The sequence below is a fragment of the Mus caroli genome, unplaced genomic scaffold (genome assembly GCF_978045245.1).
Source record: "Mus caroli unplaced genomic scaffold, Mus_caroli_1 scaffold_18, whole genome shotgun sequence".
NCBI classification, from domain to species: Eukaryota; Metazoa; Chordata; class Mammalia; order Rodentia; family Muridae; genus Mus; species Mus caroli.
In genome coordinates, this window is record NW_028227273.1 from 70,902,768 (window position 1) to 70,929,306 (window position 26,539).

General features: G+C 36.0%; 1 protein-coding gene across 2 annotated transcripts; it reads left to right on the forward strand.

Moving 5' to 3' along the window:
• Window positions 1-1,442: 1,442 nt before the first annotated feature.
• LOC110312462 (vomeronasal type-2 receptor 116-like) lies at window positions 1,443-26,440 on the forward strand. Of its 2 annotated transcripts, none has more exons than XM_021186069.2 (6): window positions 1,443-1,683; window positions 3,540-3,831; window positions 4,096-4,908; window positions 12,819-13,046; window positions 22,865-22,988; window positions 25,321-26,440. In XM_021186069.2, exons 1-6 carry the CDS (start codon window positions 1,487-1,489, stop codon window positions 26,223-26,225), a joined length of 2,559 nt encoding a protein of 852 aa, XP_021041728.1. In that variant the 5' UTR covers window positions 1,443-1,486; the 3' UTR covers window positions 26,226-26,440. The 2 variants fall into 2 exon arrangements, with proteins under 2 accessions (XP_021041728.1, XP_085688678.1); XM_085832552.1 differs by having other exon boundaries at window positions 4,168-4,908.
• Window positions 26,441-26,539: the final 99 nt, after the last annotated feature.

A 26,539-nucleotide genomic window follows, 5' to 3' on the forward strand; every position in this document is an offset into this window, starting at 1 on the left:
AAAATAAATAATTACTATACACAAATCAAAGCTAAACAACATGCCAAATCTAGCTACAAAAAAAACTTTTGCCATCTTGACAAAATACACATTTGCTCTGTCTTCTTATGAAAGACTCTTCCCGTCACATTCATCTATAGCCATTGCTTAGATAACCATAGCCAATCATCACAGAATCAGAGGTCATGTAAATGGTAAATCTTGATTATTAAATTTCCAACAAAATTCAAATAAGGAGACCAGTTCTGTGTATGTCAGCTCAAATGCTTTATATGACATATCAACATCCACACTGAAATTCCAACGTTTGTTCTGCTTTTTCTACCATCCATATTTACTGAAAATGGCTCTTCAGAACACACTCATCCATCAGCACACTCCCCCTCTGTCAGTGCAGGTTCTAGAATGTAATCAAGAATAGATGACTAAAAACTTGGTTTAACAAAAGTATACAGATTTTAAAAAGGTTTACTTCCTAGTGTCTGTTTACTTCTAAGATCCTCGAGACAAGGCTCCTTCACAGGCAATATTGGAATGAAAATTGGGCAAATAAAATATAGGAAGTCAAAGATAAAGTAGCAATGGGTCAACACAAGGTATTGATCTGTGAGAACTGAGGATCTGGGAGTGAGATAATATTTTAAATCTGAAATATTCATCTTCATTTCTCATTAATAATGACTGATTATGAGAAGGAGTTATAGAACTTGTATAGTATTTGGAGTAAGGCACACAGTTCTGACATTTATTTCTGGATCTTGTGAAATATTTAAAAATCAAAATTTAACATGTGAATATACTTTTGTTTGATAATGTGGATATTTTTTGATAAAGCAGGGTAAATTCAGAAATTTTCTGGATTTGTCATGTTTATTGCTTCTCCAAACAATGAAACTACACGTTTTGTTTAAATATTTGTATCTTTAACTGCTGTAGCATATTCCATACTGTGCATGTTTTTCTGGATCACAGATGCTCCACACATAAGGCAGCCTTTCCCTAACATAGACTTTATGCTAAAATGCCCAGTGTGTAACTATGAGCTCTGACTGTTTTGAGTTCTTCCTGAACAATTAATGCATGTCTCACTGTGCATCATCTAAAAAAAAATGTGTTCACATAAACAGATTGGTGAGGCATTTTTTGGACCAAGTTTTCTAAAAATGGCTTCTTCCCAAGGGCCTTAATATCCATAAATATTAGTGATGTCATAAAATCAGAGACATAATTACACTTACACATATTTATCAACTCATGTTTATCACATGGATTGTGGAATCAGCTGTGAAATTCCCTGAGAAGAGAGTGTTCAATATTCATCCAGGGGTAGAAAACACTTGGGAAAATGGGGAATCATTAGTGTGTAAGTTGCTTCTTCTTTGGACTTCAAAATAAAAACAGGTGGAAATATCTGTGTGCCCATTAGATATGCTTACCTGCAAGACACTTCACAATCTACACAGCTTAGTCTTAGAACAGGACAAATATGTTTACTCTCATTTTCTTCTTCTTGCTCCTAAATATTCCACTTCCTGTGACAAGATCCATTCATCCCAGGTGCTTTTGGAGAATAAAGCAGAATGAAGACAAAGATGAAGACTTGATGACAGATTGTGCCTTCCCAGTAAAAGCAGTGCTTTTGTCTGTGGACAAAGATTATTTTAACCAAATTCTGAATGTAAAGTAAGTGCTTTTGTGTTTTCCATGTAAATATCACTATGGTGACTGCTACATCCCTTGTCACTTGCCTGAGTGATAGCTGTGGCATGTGATGGTAACATAGAGAACAGTGATCGAGAAGTTGTCATTATTTAAGAAGCATTTATCTTTTCTCTTTATCTCTAATTTGTTTACTCTCTGACAAATATCAGAATTACCTCTATGTTTCTCTAGCAATAATTTTCCAAAATATAGCTGTCTATCTTTGTAGCATGAGTGCTATGCACATTTTTATTTTGTAGACTTTTAAAAACTGTTTCTCAAACACATCTCTTTAGACCACTGGGCCTTCTTATAGCAAACAACTTAATATTTCTTAACATTTGATGTGCAAGAGTTCATGTTAGTATTTGAGTTGCACAAATTCTAGTCTCAAACACATATTGTATGTTACTGAAATTTCAATGATACATTTTCTGACTGTGATAAAGAAAATTCTAAAAGTGCCCCATTTTGTAAATAAATACAGCACAGCAAACAATTTCAAACTGGAAAATGAACTGTATTAAACTCAGAGTGAATATTCAGAAGGAAGTACGTTTGGTATATACTGTGCAGATGACATGAACTAACTAGGATAAGATGGGATTTCTTATTCTTCCCCAAAACATTAAATGGGATTATTTCCTGCCATTTGAATTATCTCCTGTTTATATTACAAAAGAACTATTTCCATATATTTTATACATTATATTCTTCCATTTTATAAACATGTAATAGTGTCAATACAAATATCATAGGAAGTTTTGGTGCTCCTATTTCTAAATAGGTTGCAAGTGCTGTGTTAATATACCTGGATATGTGTGAAAATATGATTTTAGGAAAAATATATTTCTCCAATATAACCAGTGTGAATATATTAGATGCCTGTGTTAACATAAAACAGGTGGAATATATTGTCTTGGTGGTGCATGTCCTTAATGGCAGCATACATGTCGTGAAGCATGTATGTCTTTGTGCCTTGACCCTACAGTAGTCTACAGAAACCTATCACTCAAAACCATGGGATGCATTATCCTTTTATGCCCCAAAGGAGCATTTCTCATGTCCACATACACAGATGCATACAGACATACAGCTTTTACAAAATAGAAATATGTTGTTTGAATTTATTTTAAAAGTAAATACTTTAAAAATTCCTGTCTGCAATAGATAAACTACAGAAAATTATTAAGATGAGGATGGATATGAAAGGTCATGGTAACTATATTACACACAAATTATATGAGTTATAAGGGCTAAACGTTGCCCCAGAAAGACTACTATGCACTCATCAGTCATTCTTTCACTGCCTTAACCAATTCAGTTAATGTGTATTTTTCATATTGCTCAATAATTTCAAAATGAGTATATGACTAGTTTTGTTGTTTGGTCAAATCCTATAGAAATGTCTTTAATATAAATTCAATGCATAATATATCACATATATTTTTCATATTACTCAATAATTTTCTGCCATTTGAATTATCTCCTGTTTATATTACATGAAGTCATGATCATGTTTATTGTTTTGTCAAAGTCAATGGTCTTGTATGTACAGTCTGAGCAAGAACTCAAAAAACAGAGATGAAATATGCTTTCTGTGGCAGATACCAATAGCATATCTTATTTATGAAAGATGCACTCTAATGAAATTTTACAGCTTATACAAACTTCCAGCTTCTTATGTCATCCAGACTTTATAACAAATAATATTTTTTTCAATCTTTTTGGGTTGGGAGGGTAATACTGTCCAGTACAGGAGAGCTATTATCTTTTTTTTTTCTAAAAATAATCATTTGTAGATCTCTGTCTATAGTAAACACTGTACCCTTTTACAGAACAAGGAAGAAAAATTATCACTTTGCTCTGGCCTTGGCTTTTACTATGGATGAAGTCAACAGAAACACTGATCTCTTACCAAATATGTCTCTAGTATTTGACTTCCCAGAAGATGGTTGTATGAGTACGTCACAACTAGAAACTCTCATTCATTTTTCTGAACAAAATAGTGCTAATCCCCCTAATTATGTCTGTGTAGAAGAGATGAATTGTGCAGTGTTGTTAACTGGACCAGAGTGGGAAAAATCTTTGAGGCTTCAGAAGATCATAGACCTCTATAGATCTCAGAAGGTGAGATTCTGTAGAGTAGGAGTTCCTGAAATCATACCATTTCTAGATGCTAAGAATAATGTAAAGAAGAGATTGGTCCTGTACTTATGCAATTTATGTAGCTTAAAGATAATATTCAGAAACTTGATGGGCCTTCTTGCATTTACTTCTTTGAAACATAGATGAGAGAATGAAATGGGTATAGGGTACTTTTAGGACTCTGAAGAAATGTGTTTGTAAGATTATAGAAGAGCATGCTAACTCCTGCTGCACCCTATGTCCTAGGTCCTTCAGCTTACCTATGGACCTTTCCATCCTATCCTGAGTGATAATGAACAATTTCCTTATCTGTATCAGATGGCTCCCAAGGACACATCTTTAGCCCTGGCCATGGTGTCTTTTATTGTTCACTTCAGCTGGAACTGGATTGGGCTTGCCATCTCAGACAATGATCAGGGTGTCCAATTTCTATCATATTTGAGAAGAGAGATGGAAAAAAATACAGTCTGCTTTGCATTTGTCAACATGATCACAGTTGACATTCATTTATACATGTCAAGAACTGAAGTGTATTACAACCAAATCATGACATCAACCACAAACGTTGTTATAATTTATGGTAACACAGACAGTACTCTAGCGTTGAGCTTTAGAATGTGGGAATCACTAAGGATACAGAGACTATGGGTCACTACCTCACAGTGGGATTTCTCTACAAGTACAAGCTATTTCACCCTTGACTCGTTCTATGGGACCCTTGCTTTTGTCCACAATCATGCTGTGATTTATGGTTTTAAAAGATTTGTTCAGACACTGAACTTGCTGAAATATTCAGACAACTATCTGGCAAGGTTGGAGTGGATGGAATTTAACTGTGAAGTATCAGTATCTAACAGTAAGACACTGAAAAACTGCTTATCTAATGCCACATTGGAATGGCTAATAGAACAGACTTTTGAAATGGCCTTTAGTGATAACAGTTATGACCTATACAATGCTGTGTATGCTGTTGCCCATGCCATTCATGAAATGCTTTTTCAAAGAATGTCTAATCTAGAAAAGGACAATGGAAAAGGACACAATTCTCATTGCTTGGAGGTAGTGTTTCTTATAATGGACAGTACTTGGTATTATTAATGTTATAATACTTTTAAAAGTCTTTCAGTGGCTCAAAACCAGAGGGTGGGAATTATTTTCCAAAACAGAGAGTTTTCTGAATATTTTTTTCTGCTGAGAAAGTAGGCATAAATCAATAAGTTAATATAAATTTCTAATGTAAAGGCAGTAGAGCATAAAGCACAATTTATTGAAGATAAGTGATTTTGCTACAGAGCACCTAAATATCAGAGTTAGATAGATAGATAGATAGATATAGATATAGATATAGATATAGAGATAAATGTGTGTATATATATATATGTATATATATACACACACGTTTATGTCCTAATGCTTATCTGTCTTTCTGTCTTTTTGTAAAAGTGAGCATAAATTTATATGTCAGTGACTTCCTTTATGGTGTTTGTGTCTATGTTTATGTTCCTGTGTGTATTTTTAACTGACTGTGTCTGAATGTGTCTGTGAGTTTTGTTTGTTTATGTGTGTGTGTGTGTGTGTGCTTGAAGGGATATATGTTCCTGTTGCTGTGTGCATATAAGTTTGTGCATATGTGGATGCATGTAAGTCTTTTTGTTGTATGCGTATATTTCTGTCTGTATGCCCATATTTCAATGAGAGGAAGTTTTTGTATATGTGTCAATGTCTTTCTGTGTAGGTGCTTGTATTGTTGTATATCTCCCTGTGGCTTTTTGTCTTCACAAAAATACACACACTTACACATACCTCAGAATTTTATTCTTGTTATTTACATTAAACATTTTTATTGTATACTTTATTTATTTATATTTCAGATGTAATAACCCATCCCAATTTCCCCTCCAGAAAACCCCTATCCCATCCTCCCTCTCCCTGCTTCTATGAGGGTGCTCCCCTACCCACACAATCACACACAACTTCGCACCCTGGCATTCCATTACACTGGGAAATCAAGCCTTCACAGAACAAAGATCTCTCCTCCAATTGATGTCTAACAAGACCATTCTCTCCTACATATGTGGCTGGAGCAATGGGTTCCTCCATGTGTACTCTTTGGTTGGTAGTTTAGTCCCTGGGAGCTCTAGGGTGACTGGACGATTGATGTTTGTTCTTCCTATGTGTTGAAAAGCCCTTAAGCTCTTTCAGTCCTTTTTCTAGTTTCTCCACTGGGAAACCTATGGTCAGTCCAATGGTTAGCTATGAGTATCCACCTCTGCATTTTTCAGGCTCTGGCAGAGCCTCTTGGAAAACAGCTATATAGGGCTGCTGTCAGCAAGTACTTCTTTGCATCCACAATAGTGTCTGAGTGTGCTGACTGTATATGAGATGGATCCCCAGGTGGGGCAGTCTCTGGATAGCCTTTCCTTTAGTCTCTGTTCCACAATTTGTCTCTGTATTTCCTTCCTTGAGTATTTTGTTCCACCTTCTGAGAGGGACTGAAACATCCTCACTTTGGTCTTCCTTCTTCCTGAATTTCATTTGGTCTGCGAATTGTATCTTGGATATTCCAAGTTTTGGAGCTAATATCCACTTATCAGTGAGTTCATAACATGAGTGTTCTATTGTGACTGGGTTACCATACACAGGATGATATTTTCTAGATCCATCCATTTGCCTAAGAATTTCATGAAGTTATTGTTTTTAATAGGTGTATAGTACTCTGTTGTATAAATGTACCACATTTTCTGTATCCATTCCTCTGATAAAGGACATCTGGGTTCTTCCAGCTTCTGGCTATTATAAATAAGGCTGCTATAAACATAGTGGAGCATGTGTCCTTATTACAAGTTGGAACATCTTCTGGGTATATGCCTAAGAGAGGTATTGCTGGATCTTCAGGTAGTACTATGTCCAATTTTCTGAGGAACCGCCAAACTGATTTCCAGAGTGGTTGTACAAGCTTGCAATCCCATCAACAATGGAGGAGTGTTCCTCTTTCTTCACATCCTTGCCAGCCATTTTTGATCTTAGCCATTCTGACTAGTATGAGGTAGAATCTCAGGGTTGTTTTGATTTGCATTTCCCCTGGTGACTAAGGATGTTGAACATTTCAGCCATTCAGTATTCCTCAGTTTAGAATTATTTATTTAGCTCTGTACCCTCCTTTTTAATAGGGTTATTTGGTTTTCTGGAGTCCAACTTCTTGAGTTCTTTATATTTATTGGATACTACTCCCTATGGATATGATTGGTAAAGATCTTTTCCCAATCCTTTGGTTGAACATTTCTTTAGGTGCTTCTCAACCATTTGATATTCCTCAACTGAGAATTCTTTATTTAACTCTGTAACCCATATATAATAGAATTATTTAGTTTGCTGCAGTCTATCTTCTTGAATTCTTTGTATATATTAGATATTAGCCCTATATCAGATGTACGGTTGATAAAGATCTTTTCCTAATCTGTTGGTTGCCATTTTGTCCTACTGACAGTGTCCTTTGCCTCCTAGAAGATTTGCAATTTTATGAGGTCCCATTTGTCAATTGTTGATCTTAGAGCATAAGCCATTGGTGTTCTGTTCAGGAAAATTTCCCATGTATTTGGGGCTCTTTCTTGATTTCTCTTTTATTAGTTTCAATGTATCTGGTTTTATGTGGAAGTACTTGGTCTTGAGCTTTGTACAAGGAAATGAGAACTGATCGATTTGCATTCTTCTACATACTGACCTCCAGTTGAACAGGCACCATTCGCTGAGAATGCTGTCTTTTACCCACTGGATGGGTTTAGCTCTGTTGTCAAAGATCAAGTGACCATAGGTGTATGGGTTCATTTCTGTGTCTTCAATTCTATTCCATTGACTTACCTGTCTGTCTCTGTACCAATACCATGAAGTTTTTTGTTTTTGTTTTTGTTTTATCACTATTGCTCTGTAACAAAGTTGAGTCAAGGATGATGATTCCCCTAGAAGTTTTTTGTTGTTGTTGTTTTTGAGAATAGTTTTCACTACCCTAGGTTTTGTTGTTGTTGTTGTTATTCCAAATGAATTTGCAAATTACTGTTTCTATATCTATGATGAATTGAGTTGGGATTTTGATGGGGATTACATTGAATATGTAGACTGTTTTCAACAACATGGCTATTTTGACTTTATTAATCATGCTAAACAATGAGCATGGGAGATATTTCTATCTTCTTTAGAGACTTGAAATTCTCATACAGTCATGTAGGTCTTTCATATAGAGTCATACAGATCTTTCATTTCCTTTGTTAGAGTAACACTAAAGTATTTTGTATTGTCTGATACTATTGTGAAGAGTGTCATTTCCCTAATATCTTGATTAGCCTGTTTATCCTTCCAGTAGAGGAAGACTGCTAATTTGTTTGAGTTAATTTTATATTAAGACACTTTGCTGAAGTTGTTTATCAGATTTAGGAGTTCTCTTTTGGAATATTTGGGGTCACTTGGGTATACTATAATATAATCTGCAAATAGTCATATTTGACTTCTTCCTTTCAAGTTGTATCCATTTGACCTCCTTTTTTTGTCTAATTGCTCTGGCTAGGACTTTGAGTAGTATGTTTAATAGGTAGGGAGAGTGGGCAGCCTTGTCTAGTCCCTGATTTTAGTCGGATTGCTTCAAGTTTCTCACCCATTTAATTTGATGTTGGCTACTGCTTTGCTGTACATTATTTTTACTACATTTAGGTATGGGCCTTGAATTCCTGGTCTTTCTAAGACTTTTATCATGAATAGGTGTTGAATTTTGTCAAATGCTTTTTCAGCATCTAATGAAATGATTATGTGGTTTTCTTTTCCTTTGAGTTTGTTCTAAAGAGATAGCATGAACATTGCAACTCCTATAAAGAAAACCATTTAATTGTTAATGGATTACTGCTTCAAGGATTTAATTTATTATCTCCATGGTGTGAATCAGGGCAGTGTTAAGTCAGTCACGCTGCTGGAAAAGGATTGAGATTTCTGCATCTTTATCCAGAGGTGGTCAAAGGAGCCTCTTTCCCATACTGCATGTAGATTGAACACAGGATACCACAAAGGACAACCACATAGTGACAGAGTTTCTCCAACAGAGCCACATATTTTAATTGTGCCATTCCCTATGAAAAATAATTTAAAAACATGAATCTATGTGGTCCATACCTATTCATGCCAGCACATTCCACTCACTGGCCCCTGTAGATCTGTAGTTATAACATAATGCAAAATGTAATTAGTCCAATTTCAAAAGTCACTGAGGAATGTTTAAAAGTCCAAAGTTGAAAGTTCAGATATTCATGAAATCTCTCAACTGTAATCCCTTATAAAATGGAAAAAAAAGAAAAAGAAAAAAAATCACACACTTCCATATTATAATGGAGCAGCATATAAAACACCATTCCAAAATTGAGTAAAAGGAGTATAGTGATGAAATACTATACTGAAGAAAGTTAAAAAACTAACTGGGCAAACTTCAAACTCTGCATCTAAATATTTGATGTCAAAATGCTCTTCAGGTCTCCAGGTCACTTCACTTTTGTTAAAGTTCATATTTGAAGTAACATGTTTTACTGTAATACACTTATTTCTCTTGAACTATTTCCACTGCCTGCTTGTAGCTCTCTTTGGCAGGTATCCCCCATCTTTGACTTCTCCAAACCAATGGGGTCTCCAAGGCAATCAATCCATGCTTTATCTTCACAGCTTTACACAATAGCCTTTCACAACTTCATACAGTGACATCTCTGAGCCTCCTTGTAAATATATCCCTGCCACATTTCTGGCCTCAGTAAATTCCCAGACTCACAAGCAGAGGTTCCATAATCAGTTTCTTTATAGGAGTACATGAGGGACACCACTGCAATAAACCTGGATTCAGTGACTTTTCATAGTTGAAGAGAAAGATTCAATAACTACATCATTTTATCCTTGACTGTGAAACCAGAAACATGTTGCCTTAGCTGCCAAATTCTGCTGCTTCCTGGTCCTGGAACATGGTCTACTGCCTTAATTAAATCCCCATCAGCTTTCTGTTTTCAATGATTTCCTTCATTGTTTACCCTTGTTATGTAACTCATAAACCAGATTGACATTGTTTTCAGAGATCTGCATGCCTTTCTCTTTTGAGTGCTAAAATTAAGGCATGTACCACCATGACTGGAAGTTGCTGCAGACCCTCTGGGCCCCTGTGCCTGCATAGAACAGGTCTCTAGAGTAGGTGGGCAAAGCTTAGGATTAAATTGACAAACAGACACACACAAGTGGGATGTTGAATCTGAATGTAATCTGTGGTCGAGCATTAGACTATTTTATATTACAGAGTGTATAATAAATTGCAAATCATAACAGATAAGGTACATTGAAGTTTTCCAGATACAAGAGAATGACTGGGAACGGAATTTTCAGAAACTAGATAAATGTTTACACTAGAGATTAGCATTCCAGCCTAGGATCAGCCCTGTGCCAGGCAAGAGTTTCACACTTTAGTGTTAATAGCACCAGGGGGTTTTAACTCTTGACAGGCCTCAAGAATAATGTGGTGTCATGGAGCTCTAAATTCCTAGGTCTTGTAAAATTTTATCTTGTCTGGAGAATTCCCCATTTATCAGGATAGTATATCAACTTGCTCTTGGCATGGAATGTAACCTGTAGTAAAAATTTCTATCTCAGTGAGATTCCCAGGCTCTTTCTGCAGACAACTGAGTTAATGGCTCTGATTTATTGTAGTGCTTAATTAGTTACTGAATAGGTTAAACTCCTTGCTGTAGTCTGGAATTTTGGAACACTAGGAGAGGCTTTAGCTAATTCAGAATTCAATCTTAAAAGGCACTTATTATAAGGTAATGCTTAATAGAGGGCATGTGGATCCATACACTAGACTAACGTGGGAGTGGAAAATTAATTTTATGGGTTAGGGGAAATGCCAAACTCCAGGAGGGAATTTCCGTGGAACTCTTTTCCTCGTGGGCAGCTTCCAAGCTTTCCCTTGTCAAACTGACCCAACTGGAGAGCTGGCTTTCACCAGACTCCAGGAGGAGAGCTTCCTTGAAACTCTTTTCCTCATGAGAAAGCTTCCAGACTTTTATCTGTCAAGCTGACTCCACCAGAGCTCGTGGCAGGAAGTAACCTTTTCTTTAATTTTATTTCATAAGATTGAAGCTTATCTGGGTGGGATTGTGCTTTGAGGCTACCACTTCCTTAATTCCATTGAATATATTTAGTCGTTTTATGTCCTTGAAAATACAATTTAGTACTACTCCACATGTTGATGCCCCTTTAATCCTCAAATTATACATTTTGTATTTTTCCTTGCTCAGTTTGCTCTATTTTACCAAAACACTCTTTATAAGAGTGAGGCACAGGACAAAGCCTATACTAAGCTGTTTTGAGATTTTCTTTGCCAATGCAATTAACCGAATTTTTTTTCATTTTAGCCTCAGCCAGACTATTTGGAAAACAGCTAAAAACTGCCAGTTTCTTAACCAACCAAGAATGAATTCTAGGTAAAATACTAAAATTCTGTTCTTCTGAAATTTCATGAGTCAGGCCCCAACAGTTAAAATCACCATTGGTACTTCTGTCTTCTATGTTTCTACTAGTATGGCCCATTAAGACCAAAGTTGTTTCTAACAAAATCATAAACAGAATCAAATGTTTGATTGTTCCAATATAAACCTAGATCCCAGATGCTGGGGTGAAAGCCTACTAACTCAGAGCAACAAAGAAAGCTTCCTGCTGAACTTCATCCTCATTTGACATTCTAAAAGGAGAAGGAAGCTATCCCTTTTCATGCCATCTCCAATCCCTTCAAACTCAATGTCCCTTCCTTTCTACTTTCTGTGCATCTCTCTCTTCATCTGACTGCCTCTTCCTCTGTGGGTATTTTCCTATGTTCACACCCTGTCAAAAGGTTGCTTGCTTTGCCTCTTGACAAATGGTTAACATTATTTAATTCTGTTTGAAATAAACAGAAAGCTCTTGGATTAATGGTGTGTGTGTGAGTCCTGAGCCATACTACAACTAGAAACAAGTATTTTTAGTAAATAGCACAGTTTCAGAGTTCAGAGTATGGTCAAATATCCTGCAACAGACCTACCTAAAACTTTCCATTGCTTTCATAATCAAATTTCCCAAATCTACATTGTTCCAAACAAAAGCATGCTCAGACTTATCACAGCAACACTCTGATCCCTACTAAAAATGCCTGTCAATAGTTAGGATTCTACTACTGTGAACAGACACCATGACAATGACAATTTTAAGGAAAACATTTAATCAGGGCTGACTAACAATTTCAGAGGTTAATCATGTATTATCACCATAAGAAGCATGGTAACATCCAGATAGATATGGTACTGGAGAAGGGACTGAGAGTTCTACATCTTGATCCACAGATGGCAGAAAAAGACTCTCTGACACAGTGGATATAGTTTAAGTATAGAAACCCTCACCAAACAGTGATATATTTTGGCCTTCCAACAAGACCAAAACTCAAAATAATGGTACTCCTTATGGGTCAAGCATTCATACAGACAAGTCTCTTGAGGCCATATGTGTTCAAACCACCACATCACAGAATGTTTCTGTGTCTCTGTATGTTTAGGTGGATATATCTCTCTGTATGTCTGTGACTTTATGTATGTATGTAACTGGCTTACTTATGTATGTTTGGGTAAATAAGTGTATAGTTGTATTATCAGTGTATTTCTCTAGAGATATGAGTCTTGGTGTATGTAGATGTGTGTCTCTGTATTTTCATAGTGCATATCTATTTTTGGTGTTCATGTGTATATTTTGGTGTTTGTCTTTGGTAGTTTCTTCTGAAAGAATTAAATTTCTAGGAATATTATGATAATTTTATTTATCCATTTCCTTTTTACCCTAGAGAAATTCAATAATGCTGCCTTTAAGATGCAATCAGAATATTTTATGATTTCAAGTAAGGGCATATACAATATAGAATACTACCTGTCTTACAGCTGAACTCCTTTCTGAGAAAGACCCACTTCACTAATCCTGTTGGGGAAAGAGTGAATATGAACCAGAAAGAAAAACTGCAGGCAGCATATGACATTTTCTATTTGTTGAATTTCCCACATGGTCTTGGAATTAAGGTGAAGATAGGAAAGTTTAGCCCAGACTTTCCACAAGGTCAACAGCTCCTTTTGTCTGAAGATATGATAGAGTGGACTACGGGAAGTAGACAGGTGGGTCTGATATAAATGTATGATTTATATTACACTGCATTGAAATTTGTAACATAGGTTAATTTTTCCTATCTTGTATTGAAATGAAATAGTCACACAAGGAAACATCATTTAGCCTCTGGTTTTATGTCTCTTCTTTTCATACTTTTATGAGATTTTATTAATTCTTTCAGCATTTCTGATGTGCTTACAGATATCTTTATTTTATCAGAAATTATTTGTTTTCTAATATTAATATAAAACTTTTGTGATTGCTGCTTAATATAATTTTCAGAAAATTATGCCATATTCTTTTAGTACCATTGTGATTACTACACAGAGAGATTTGAATGTCTTGTGCTATGATGCAAAAAAAAAAAAAAAAGCTGAGACTACCTGTAAGGAAGAAGTAAGATAAATATATTCAAGCATTGATTCATTGATTTTTATTATATTATACTATTTAGACATTTTTAAAAAAAGGTCCTAAATTGTCAATATCTCAAACCATATTACTGAATAGTTTTGATGACCCATTTAGAAACTCTATGAAGTATACATTTATTTTTTCTCACATTTTGTATGGTTATGATAGTTTTATATACATGTATGTTCATGCATGTTTGGTTCATATAGATGTCAGAAGTACAATTATAACGGGAGACACCTTAAATGACTCAGTGGGTACTAAAACTCAAACTTGTTTTCTCTTCATAAACAACAATTATTATTGACAGCTGAGACATGTCTCCAGAGTTCAATCATACCCTCTAAAAATATTATTCACTAAAGGTAACTTACTTGGCTAGCTCAATTTTTGCATAATTCACTCAAATAAATAAGTTGTATCTAGTTTTTTTCCCACTCTGTGTGAAGATATTTGTCATGATAAAATTTGGCTTTGAGAAATTTTTAAAATGCTATCTCCCACTATGGGTTGTAGGTATGTTATAGATATGAATTTTGATGTAGATGGTTATAAGGTTTCCAATTTAAACTACCAAGTGGATTGAATTTTAGAGGTGTTGATTTTGGGGGCTTCTTCAAGCTTAGTCTGAAATGAAATCATGATTCTCAGAGAGTATAAAACATAAAATTAGTATTCATTCTCAGAGGGATGCCAGAAGTCATTCTCAGGAAAGAAGCACACTCTGGACCTGGTTCAGCAGCCATGTAACCACAAGCAGCTTCAGAAAGGAGCCAATGAAGCCACCAAAACCCTCACAGAGGCATCTCTGAGTGCACTGTGATGGCACCAGACACTGAGCCCTTGGAGATCATCCTGCACCTCCCTCTACTGTGTGAAGACAAGAATGTCCCCAAGTATTTGTGCACTCCAAGCAGTCTTTTGGACAGGCCTGTGGAGTCTCCAGGAAATCTCATGCCTTATCCAGGCCTCACTTGAGCATTACAAAAACATCCCCTAAAAGACCAGAGAGGAGTGACTACTCTGCACAGGTGAGAGTTGGGACTACAAAAGCTACACAGCTTCTGGGACAGGCAGAAGTGACACAGCTTCTGGGACAGGCCCAGTTTCAGGCCTTCATCTTCAGTCAGTAGGCAGGCCTGAACGCCAGATATTTGTACACCTTCCCTGCAAGAGGAGAGCTTGCCTGCAGGGAGTACTCTGATCACTGAAATTCAGGATAGAGCTACACTGCCAGGTCTGCTGACAGAGGCTAACAGAATCACTGGAGGAACAAGCTCAAACCAGAGACAACTATGACAACTAACTCCAGAGATTACCAGATGGCAAAAGGCAAACAAGAATCTTACTAACAGAAACCAAGACCATTCACCATCATCAGAACCCAGCACTCCCACCTCAGCCAGTCCTGGATACCCCAACACACTTGAAATGCAAGACTCAGATTTAAAATCATATATCTTGATGCTGGAAGAGGACATTAAGAAAGACTTTAATAAGTCACTTGAAGAAATACAGGAGAACACTGCTAAAGAGGTAGAAGTCCTTAAAGAAAAACAGGAAAACACAACCAAAGAGGTGATGGAATTAAACAAAACCATACTAGACCTAAAAAGGGAAGTAGACACAATTAAGAAAACCCAAAGTGAGACAATCATGGAGAGAGAAATCCTAGGAAAGAAATCTGGAACCATAGATGTGAGCATCAGCAACAGAATACAAGAGAGGGAAGAGAGAAACTCAGGTGCAGAAGATTCCATAGAGAACATCAGCACAACAATCAAAGAAAATGAAAAATGTAAAAAGATCCTAACTCAAAACATCCAGGAAATCCAGCACACAATGAGAAGACCAAACCTACAGAAAATAGGAGTAGATGAGAATGAAGATTCGCAAATTAAAGGGCCAGCAAATATCTTCCACAAAATTATAGAAGAAACCTTCCCAAACCTAAAGAAAGAGATGCCCATGATCATACAAGAAGCTTACAGAACTCCAAATAGACTGGACCAGAAAAGAAATTGCTCCCAACACATAATAATCAGAACAACAAATGCACTAAATAAAGATAGAATATTGAAAGCAATATGGGAAAAAGATCAAGTAACATATAAAGGCAGGCCTATTAGAATTACACCAGAATTCTCACCAGAGACTATGAAAGCCAGAAGATACTGGACAGATGTTATACGGACAGTAAGAGAACACAAATGCCAGCCCAGGCTACTATACCCAGCAAAATTCTCAATTACCGTAGATGGAGAAACCAAAGTAATCCATGATAAAACCAAATTCACACAATATCTTTCCGTGAATCCAGGGAAAAGACCAACACAAGGACGGAAACTACACCCTAGAAAAAGCAAGAAAGCAATCCTTCAACAAACCTAAAAGAAGACAGCCACAAGAACAGAATTCCAACTTTAAATACAAAAATAACAGGAAGCAATAATTACTTTTCTTTAATTTCTCTTAATATCAATGGACTCAATTCCCCAATAAAAAGACATAGACTAACAGACTGGCTACACAAACAGAACACAACATTTTGTTGCTTACAGGAAGCACACCCCAGGGAAAAGGACAGACACTACATCAGAGTGAAAGGTTGGAAAACAATTTTCCAAGCAAATGGTCTGAAGAAGAAACAACCTGGAGTAGCCATTCTTATATTGAATAAAATTGACTTCCAACCCAAAGTAATCAAAAAAGACGAGGAGGGGCACTTCATACTCATCAAAGGTAAAATCTACCAAGATGAACTCTCAATTCTGAATACCTGTGCTCCAAATACAAGGGCAGCCACATTTATTAAAGAAACTTTAGTAAAGCTCAAAGCACACATTGCACCTCACACAATAATAGTGGGAGATGTCAAGACCCCACTCTCACCACTGGACAAATCCTGGAAACAGAAACTAAACAAAGACACCTGAACACTAACAGAAGTTATGAAACAAATGGATTTAATTTATATCTATAGAACATTTTATCCTAAAACAAAAGGATATACCTTCTTCTCAGTGCCACATTGTACCTCCTCCAAAACTGACGATATAATTGCTCACAAAACAGGCCTAAACAGATACAAAAATATTGAAAATTTCCCATGCATCCTATCTGCTCAACACGGACTAAGGCCGATCTTCAATAACAACATAAATAATAAAAGCCAACATTCACGTGGAAACTGAACAACACTCTACTCAGTGATTTCTTAGTCAAGGATGAAATAAAGAAAGAAATTAAAAACCTTTTAGAGTTTAATGAAAATGAAGCCACAACATACCCAAATTTATGGGACACAATGAAGGCAGTCATAAGAGGAAAACTCATTTTCCTGAGTGCCTCCAAAAAGAAACTAGAGAGAGAATACACTAGCAGCCTGATAGCACACACAGAAGCTCTAGAACTAAAGGAATCAAATTCAACTAAGAGAAATAGATGGCAGGAAATAATCAAACTCAGGGTTGAAATCAACCAAGTGGAAACAAAATGAACTATTCAAAAAATCAACCAAACCAGGAGCTGGTTCTTTGAGAAAATCAACAAGATAGATAAACCCTTAGTGAGACTAACTAGAGGACACAGTGAGAGTATCCTAATTAACAAAATAAAAAAGGACAAAGGAGACATAACAACAGAACCTGAGGAAATCCAAAACATCATCAGATCCTACTATAAAAGGCTATACTCAACAAAACTAGAAAATCTGGATAAAATGGACAACTTCGTAGACAGATACCAGGTCCCAAAGTTAAATCAGGATCAGATTAACAATCTAAGCAGTCCCATTTCCCCAAAAGAAATAGAAGCAGTCATCAATAGTTTCCCAATCAAAAAAAGCCCAGGACTAGATGGGTTTAGTGCAGAGTTGTATCAGACCTTCAAAGGTGACCTAATTCTAACTCTTTTCAAACTATTCCACAAAATAGATGCAGAAGATATCCTACCCAATTCATTCTATGAAGCCACAATTACTCTGATATCTAAAACACACAAAGATACAACAAAGAAAGAGAACTTCAGACAAATTTACCGTATGAATATCAATGCAAAAATACTCAATAAAATCCTCGCAACCAGAATCCAAGAACACATCAAAATGATCATCCATCATGACCAAGTAGGCTTCATTTCAGGGATGCAGGGATGATTTAATATATGGAAATTCATCAAAGTTATCCACTATATAAAGAAACTCAAAGACAAAAACCACATGATCATCTCGTTAGATGCTGAGAAAGCATTTGACAAAATCCAACACCCCTTCTTGATAAAAGTTTTGGAAAGATTAGGAATTCAAGGCCCATACCTAAACATAATAAAATCAGTAGCTAACATTAAACTAAATGGAAGGAAACTCGAAGTAATTCCACTAAAATCAGGGACTAGATGAGGATGCCCACTTTCTCCCTACCTATTCAATATAGTACTTGAAGTTCTAGCCAGAGCAATTTGACAACAAAAGGACATCAAGGGGATACAAATTGGAAAGGAAGAAGTCAAAATATCAGTATTTGCAGATGATATGATAGTATATATAAGTGACCCCAAAAATTCCTCCAGAGAACTCCTAAACGTGTAGCTGGATATAAAATTAGCTCAAATAAATTAATAGCCTTTCTCTACACAAAGGATAAAGGGACTGAGAAATAAATTAGGGAAACAACACCCTTCACAATAGTCACAAATAATATAAAATAACTTGGTGTGGCTCTAACTAAGGAAGTGAAAGATCTGTATAATGAGAACTTCAAATCTTTGAAGAAAAAATTGAAGAAGATCTCAGAAGATGGAAAGATCTCCCATACTCATGGATTGGCAGGATTAATATAGTAAAAATGGCTATCCTGCCGAAATCAATCTATAGGGTCAATGCAATTCCCATCAAAATTTCAACTCAATTCTTCACTGAGTTAGAAAAGGCAATTTGCAAATTCATCTGGAAAAAACCTGAGGATAGAAGAAACTATTCTCAGCAACAAAAGAACATCTGGTTGAATCACCATGCCTGACATTACGCTGTACTACAGAGCAATTGTGATAAAAACTGCATGGTACTGGTACAGTGACAGTCAGGTAGATCAATGGAATAGAATTTAAGACCCAGAAATGAACCCACACACCTATGGTCACTTGACCTTTGACAAGGGAGCTAATACCATCCAGTGGAAAAAAGACAGCATTTTCAACAAATGGTGCTGGCACAACTGAGTTATCATGTAGAAGAATGCGGATTGATCCATTCTTATCTCCTTGTACAAAGCTGAAGTCTAAGTGGATCAACGACCTCCACATAAGACCAGAGACACTAAAATTAATAGAGGAGAAAGTAGGGAAAAGCCTCAAAGATATGGGCACAGGGAAAAATTTTCCGAATAGAACAGCAATGGCTTGTGTTCTAAGATCAAGAATTGATAAATGGGACCTCAAAAAATTGCAAAGCTTCTGTAAGGCAAAAGACACTTTCAATAAGACAAAAAGGCCACCAACAGATTGGGAAAGGATTTTTACCAATCCTAAATCTGATAGGGGACTAATATCTAATATATTCAAAGAGCTCAAGGAGCTGGACTCCAGAAATTCAAGTAACCCCACTAAAAATGGGGTTCAGATATAAACAAAGAATTCTCAACTGAGGAATACAGAATGGCTGAGAAGCACCTAAAACAATCCCTAATCATCAGGGAAATGCCAATCAAAACATCCCTGATATTCCACCTCACACCAGTCAGAATGGCTAAGATCAAAAATTCAGGTGACAGCAGATGCTGGCGAGGATGTGGAGAAAGAGGAACACTCCTCCATTGTTGGTGGGATTGCAAGCTTATACAACCACTCTGGAAATCAGTCTGGCGGTTCCTCAGAAAATTGGATATAGTACTAACAGATGATCCCGCAATACCTCTCCTGGGCATATTCCAGAAGATGTTCCAACTTGTAATAAGGAAACGTTCTCCACTATGTTCATAGCAGCCTTATTTATAATAGCCAGAAGCTGGGAAAAAACCCAGATGTCCCTCAACAGAAGAATGAATACAGAAAATGTGGTACATTTACACAATGGAGTACTACTCAGCTATTAAAAAGAGTGGATTTATGAAATTCTTAGACAAATGGATGTATCTGGAGGATATCATCCTTAGTGAGGTAACCCAATCACAAAAGAAGTCATTAGATATGCACTCAGTGATAAGTGGATATTAGCCCAGAAACATAGAACACACAAGATACAATTTGCAAAACACAAGAAAATCAAGAATAGGGAAGACCAATGGGTGGATACTTCATTCCTCCTTAGAGTAGGGAACAAAATACCCATGAAAGGAGTTACAGAGACAAAGTTTGGAGCTAAGACGAAAGGATGGACTATCCACAGTCTACCCCACCCAGAGAATCCATCACATAATCAGCTACCAATCCCAGACACTATTTCATATTGCCAGAAAAATTTTGCTGAAGGGACCCTGTTATAGCTGTCTCGTATGAGGCTATGCCAGTGCCTGGCAAATACAAAAGTGGATGCTCATAGTTATAAGATGGAACACAGGGCCCCCAATGGAGAAGCTAGAGAAAGCACCCAAGGAGCTGAAGTAGTCTGCAACCCTATAGGTGGAACAACAATATGAACTAACCAGTACCCCCAGAGCTCCTATCTCTAGCTGCATATGTAGCAGAAGATGGCCTAGTTGGCTATCACTGGGAAGAGAGGCCCCTTGGAATTGCAAACTTATATATGCCCTGATACAGGGGAATGCCAGGGCCAAGAAGTGGGAGTGGGTGGGTAGGGGAGCAGGGTGGAAGGAGGGTATAGGGAACTGTCGGGATAGCATTTGAAATGTATATAAACAAGATATCTAATAATAAAAAAAAAGAACAGAGAGGATTAAATACAAACAGTGCTTTTCTCCCAGGCATGGAAATCCCAATGCAGAAACAAGCAAGCAAACAAACAAAGGTAACAAAGCAACATGACTCCAGCTATTTAAGGACTCCAGTCCTAGGCATAAATGAAAGTGTGCTCAATTACATACTAAACAATGAATCAAAAGGTAGATTATAAGAATGCTTTAGAAAATCTATCAGGATGTAACCACCTCCAGGAGAATTCAAGAAAACTCGATTGTATTCAGAAATTTTGAGTAGAATAAGAAACTGAGCAAGGATATGACAGACAAATTCCACATAGGTACAAATTAATGAAAAATACCAAACTAAAATATGTAAAGGAAAGACAAAACAAATACAATAAAAATCTAAACGAAAACTCTCAACAAGAGAATACTTCACATTGAAGACAGTATGACAAGCCTTAAAGACAAGGAAGTGAATTAGAAGTGTGACTAAGATAAAATAAAAATAATGAAAGTTTCATGAAAACAAAGGAAAGGGTCAAAGGATCATCTACAAATCATGGACATGAAAAGGAAGAAAGACTCACAAAAGATACCATTAAATGCAACAGTAATTTCCCAAAATAAAGTGAAACATATGACTATCAACACATAGAAGATATTTGAATAGGAAACAGAAAATATCAGAAAAAGAAAAAATTCCTGTTACACATTTACTTGAAACTTGAATTATACAGGGAAAAAAAGAAGAAATTATAGGCTCCAAGACAGAAGCCTATTATATATAAAGACTTTCTTCGGATAACAGTAGATTCTTGCATTGAATCTCTTAAAAGGAGAGAGAAGAGTGATGTAATTCAAACAGATTTTATAGATAGTTAGATACATACATAGATAGAGGTAGAGATGATATAGAGATAGAGATGATATACATAGATATAGTTATAGAGATTCATTCTATCACTCTAGATAAACCTAATGAATACCTACACAGAACAAGGGTCATTAATAAGCAAATTACAGAGATTCATGACAGCTATGGACGACATTTAAAGATTGGTCAAGGAATATATGGGCACCACTGCAATACCAGGCACAAATATATGTATTAGAAAAGTATTAGATATTTTAATATCAATAAGTGGACAATAATTAACAAAAAATTTCAGTAATAATTGAATGTTAATCTCCACTTTTTTTTTATCAAATCAGAAAAGCAACAAGATTAGCTCATTAAATCTAAATCTATTGCCAATATTGTAACACATGGAAAGAAAATCAAAGAATTTCAAGTATAATCAGAAATGAGGCCAAGTATGTGTTATGTTGTATGCCTTTATGCTAATTCTGCGGTGGCAGAGGCAGGCATATCTATATCTCTTTTTGGCCAGATTAGGCCTATATAGTGAATCCACATCAGGCAAGGCTTTGTATGGAGGCACTGTCTCAAATGAAATAAACCAAAATTTTGTAAAGATATACATTTTTCTACACTTAACCAAAATAGTACTTAAGACCAAAGCAATGATTGAAAAGCAATAAAGAAAAAAAGCAAGGAAATGAGAAACTTGAAGTATATTACTTTAACCTAGGCACTGTAGAGGCAGAGAGATCTTTGTGAACTCTATGTCAGTCTGTTCTACATAGGGAGTTGAAACACTACATTGTGAGAATCTTCTTCAAAAAACAAAAACACTAAAACATGGATACGTGTACTTAACTGTATGTGTGGGGATCAGAAGAAAAGCCTATTGTGTGTATTCATCAAGGACCTCAATAATGACAAAGGATGCAAATTGAGAGTGTAAGAATTAGGAATTTTCTGATTTATCACACAGATCCCCATCATCAGATTTTAATATATATGATATAAATGATTCTCACAATATTTTCAGTGTTTGTAAAGCCTTTACATGTCGGCAAGACTCTATCTTCCAGTTCAATACTTATCAACTCAACACTACCTCATCACAAATGCAAAATTCTTTGCATAATAGGTTGTTTTCTTCTTTACACCATTTTTGGCATGGTTTGCACTGCTAATTATTGGAGCACATATTTTTCCATGTTTCAGGGAACATAACCATTAGTTCCAGTTTGCAATTTTACTGTGATGAAATTTTGACTATAAGCAATATGAGTGGAAAGAATTGATTTGACTTTTTGATTACAGAATCAGGAAATCAGGAATCAGGAAATGTGTGCTCAAACATCAACCCTGAAGGAATACAATATACTGTCTTGCTCTGCTTGATTCTTGTAACCATGCCCAAAGCCAACACTGCTCACAGTTCACTCTTTATTCCTGCATCAACTACCAAATGATTAAGAAACTGATTCACAAATATTACCATAGGATACTTTAATGGAGAGATTACTTAAAGATACCTATAATTTGTGTTATTTTTGGCATTGTATTTTATAGTAAGTGAAATGTAATCACACTATCAGTACATATAAAATATGCTCACTGATATCACAACATGCTAATATATTATAGTCATGGAAGATGTAGGTAGATTTTCTTATATTAACATGTGCCTAATTTTTCTCAGATCCCACCGTCTGTGTGCAGTGCTGATTGTGGTCCTGGACTCCGAAAATTGTGGCAGGAGGGAATGGCAGCCTGCTGTTTTGATTGTAGTCCCTGCCCAGAGAATGAAATTTCTAATGAGACAAGTAAGTATTTCTGGCAATGACAAAAATCTTCACATTGATCATTCTCTTCCAACCACACTGGAAATCTGAAGGGGTCTAAAAGGCAACTGAAAAAATAAAATATATCTCTTTCTTAAGCCTTTATAGGAATAGAATAACAGTGTCTCTTGAAGTAATAACTTATGCCTTGCCACATATCATTTACTCATGGTAGATTTATTGCAGATGCCATTTTCAGAGTTTTGGTAGTCAAAACAGTGTGAAGAAAATCTACAAATTTTACTCCCAGTGATTAATATTCTTTATATCTACATGTAGATTATATTCTAGTCATATAGGTATGTATCCCTTCTGTTGGTGCAGGAGCCCATGAAGAACAATATAGGACACTGAATTTGCTGGACTGTGTTAACAGGGTTCTAGGAACCAAATCTAAAACCTCTGAAAAATTAAATAAGAATACAAATAAATACTTGTATATTTGTCAGATATTGTTGAGTATAAGAAATAAAATTTATTTAATATCTAGGGGCCTTTTTAGGGGTTAATTTGATTTGAAATCTAGGGACATGGATATAATATTTGGCTCATGATGCAGAAAATATAATAACTCCTTTACTCAATAACTTTTTATACTGAAGCAAATTAATAATATCACAAAGTAATAGATTAAAATGACTTTGTACTGAAAGCAATTATTCACAGTTTCTCAAATGGTATTGTTACCTACACAGTCTGTATTAGTCAAATTATCATTTATTTAAGGTTGGTTACATATAAAAGACACACAAATAGTTTGTCCCATGTCACCTCTCATCCTATAGAATGACATAAAAGTTTTTGAGAGATGTTTATGATCAGTTCGATGACTTAGATGTTAAATCTCTTGCCACTAAAGGTAAAAGACTGAGTTTGTTCCAAGGACTGATATAGCAGTGGAAAGTAGTTAAGTCCTCCTAGGAGTTGTCTTTTGATCTCCATGTACTCCTACATGCAATGTATGCATTTTAATTAAACAAAGTGCAATGAAGTTCTTGTAAATGTAAAAACAAGTGTATTATTATTTAATGTGCATGTTTGTGGAGAGGATGGGTTAGTGTACACAAGTGCAGATACATGAGAGAGGTGTCCAAATCCCTGTACTTAGAGTTATAGGCAGTTATGAGACTTGTGGGTACCGTGAATCAAACTCAGGACTTCTAAAGAAAGCAGTACTTTCACTTCAGGACTGAGATAATTTCCTAGTCCCTTGAACAAATTAACATAGGTTTCCAAATTCATTGTTCTAGATAAAATTACTTAAAATCCTTTAAGCACATTACCAGTTTGCAATGACCCAAATGGTGCTGCGTAATTGCATTCATATTTCCAACACATACCATGGTAAAGATTAGATCTTATGAAAGATGATTAGATGTATAGCTCAACCAAACATTATGTGTTACTGCTCTTGACTGAGAGTTCCTGTTTTATGATTCACATGCTATTTGTCAAAATCTACTTTACTCTTGAGTGCACTCAACGAATCTGAGTCTCATAGAGATGGAAATTATGGAATCAGGTCAATGCTGCCTGATTCCAAAGATGATAGAATCAATTTGTAGGGCTATTTAGTGATATGAATATATAAAGGTTTTACATTCAGTGACAATATTATTGTTTCATATAAACAGGACACAGAATTTTGGTGCCTCTATGGCCTGATGAGCACTCTAACTCTGTTACTTCCTCCATAAGAGCCAATTCATTGTCAAATTCATCAGCTCCTTTGTAATTTTACAGGAAATCATACATAGAAATCTATACCAGCATACAACATATTGAATTCATTTTGTGTTGCATCTTTAGCACATTGTTTATGTTGGTGATTCTATAGAAAATGTATCACAGGTCTTGTCCCAGTAGAGGACAGAGTCTTCATCTTTCAGAGGGACAGCATTTCTAAAACAGAGAAGCTTTTTAGGTGGCACTGAACCTATGGGACCTGTGATTTTCAAATACATTCAGTAAAACTGAGATTAATGAGCTTACAGTCCATGAGTTCAGCAGTCAGAGTCATTTTATCAAAGCATCCTGAGTGTAGTAAGAAACCCGTGCTTTCTTACAACATGGTCAGTATATATCAACACACTCTTGAATAGACAAAGAAATGATTGTGAAGATTTATTCACCATAAAGATAACGAGAAATATAAAATGGATGCATTGCTGTGCTCCGCTTATATCCTCAGCAACAAAGTAAGATATTACAAGCCTTCTGAAACACACTTTCTTCAAAATGCATAATGGAAATATCATGCTAAGAAAAAAAAATCCTGAACCTGAACTAGTGACAATTTTCTTTTCTCCATCAGATATGGATCAGTGTGTGAGGTGTCCAGAGGACAAGTATGCCAACACAGAGAAGAACCACTGTATTCATAAAGCTGTGCTCTTTCTAAGCTATGATGACCCCTTAGGGATGATGCTAGCCTTAATGGCCTTCTGTTTCTCTGTATTTACAGTGCTAGCTCTTGGGGTCTTTGTGAAGCATCACGACACTCCCATTGTGAAAGCCAATAACCGCACTCTCAGCTACATCTTGCTTGTTTCACTTATCTTTTGTTTCCTTTGCTCATTTTTCTTCATTGGCCGTCCAAACTCAGCCACTTGCATCCTTCAGCAAATCTCATTTGGACTTGTATTTACTACGGCTGTTTCTACTGTGTTGGCCAAAACAATTACAGTTGTTATGGCTTTCAAAGTCACAGTCACTGAAGGAAGGATGAGACACTTCCTGGTATCAGGGGCACCAAAATACATCATTCCTTTCAGTATCCTTATCCAAATTATTCTCTGTGCAATCTGGCTTGGAGTTTATCCTCCCTATGTTGACAATGATGTACATTCTGAGCATGGTCATATCATCATTGTGTGCAATAAGGGTTCAACTACTGCATTCTACTGTGTCCTGGCATATCATGCTTCTCTTGCTTTAGGGACCTTCATTGTGGCTTTCTTGGCCAGGAAACTTCCTGACATATTCAATGAAGCCAAGTTTCTGACATTCAGCATGCTGTTGTTCTGCAGTGTCTGGGTCACATTTCTCCCTGTCTATCAGAGCACCAAGGGCAAGTTTTTGGTGGCTGTGGAAGTATTTTCCATCGTGGCCTCCAGTGGAGGCTTGCTGGGATGCATCTTTATTCCCAAGTGCTACATAATTTTGTTAAGACCAGAAAGAAATTCTCTTCCAAAGTTAAGAGAGAAAACATTTTCCTGAACTTACATGTTATAAATTGCAACTGACAAATATAAATTTGGTACAGAAAGTCATATTGGGATATCATACAAGATGTACACAACAGTTAGTGACTATTACTGTGTTTTTTCTAATAATGATTCCTAGCAATGTCATGTATAACTTGTCTTCTGTGATATTTCACATAACCACTTGAACAGAATGGAAAAGTCCTTTCCTTTTGTTCCCTTTCTCGAGTAAACAACATGAATTAAAATAAACTCAAGGATTTTTTGTGTTTTTGTTTTCTATCTGAGTGAATGTGTGAGTTTGACAGCAGGTAGATGCAGAGAGAA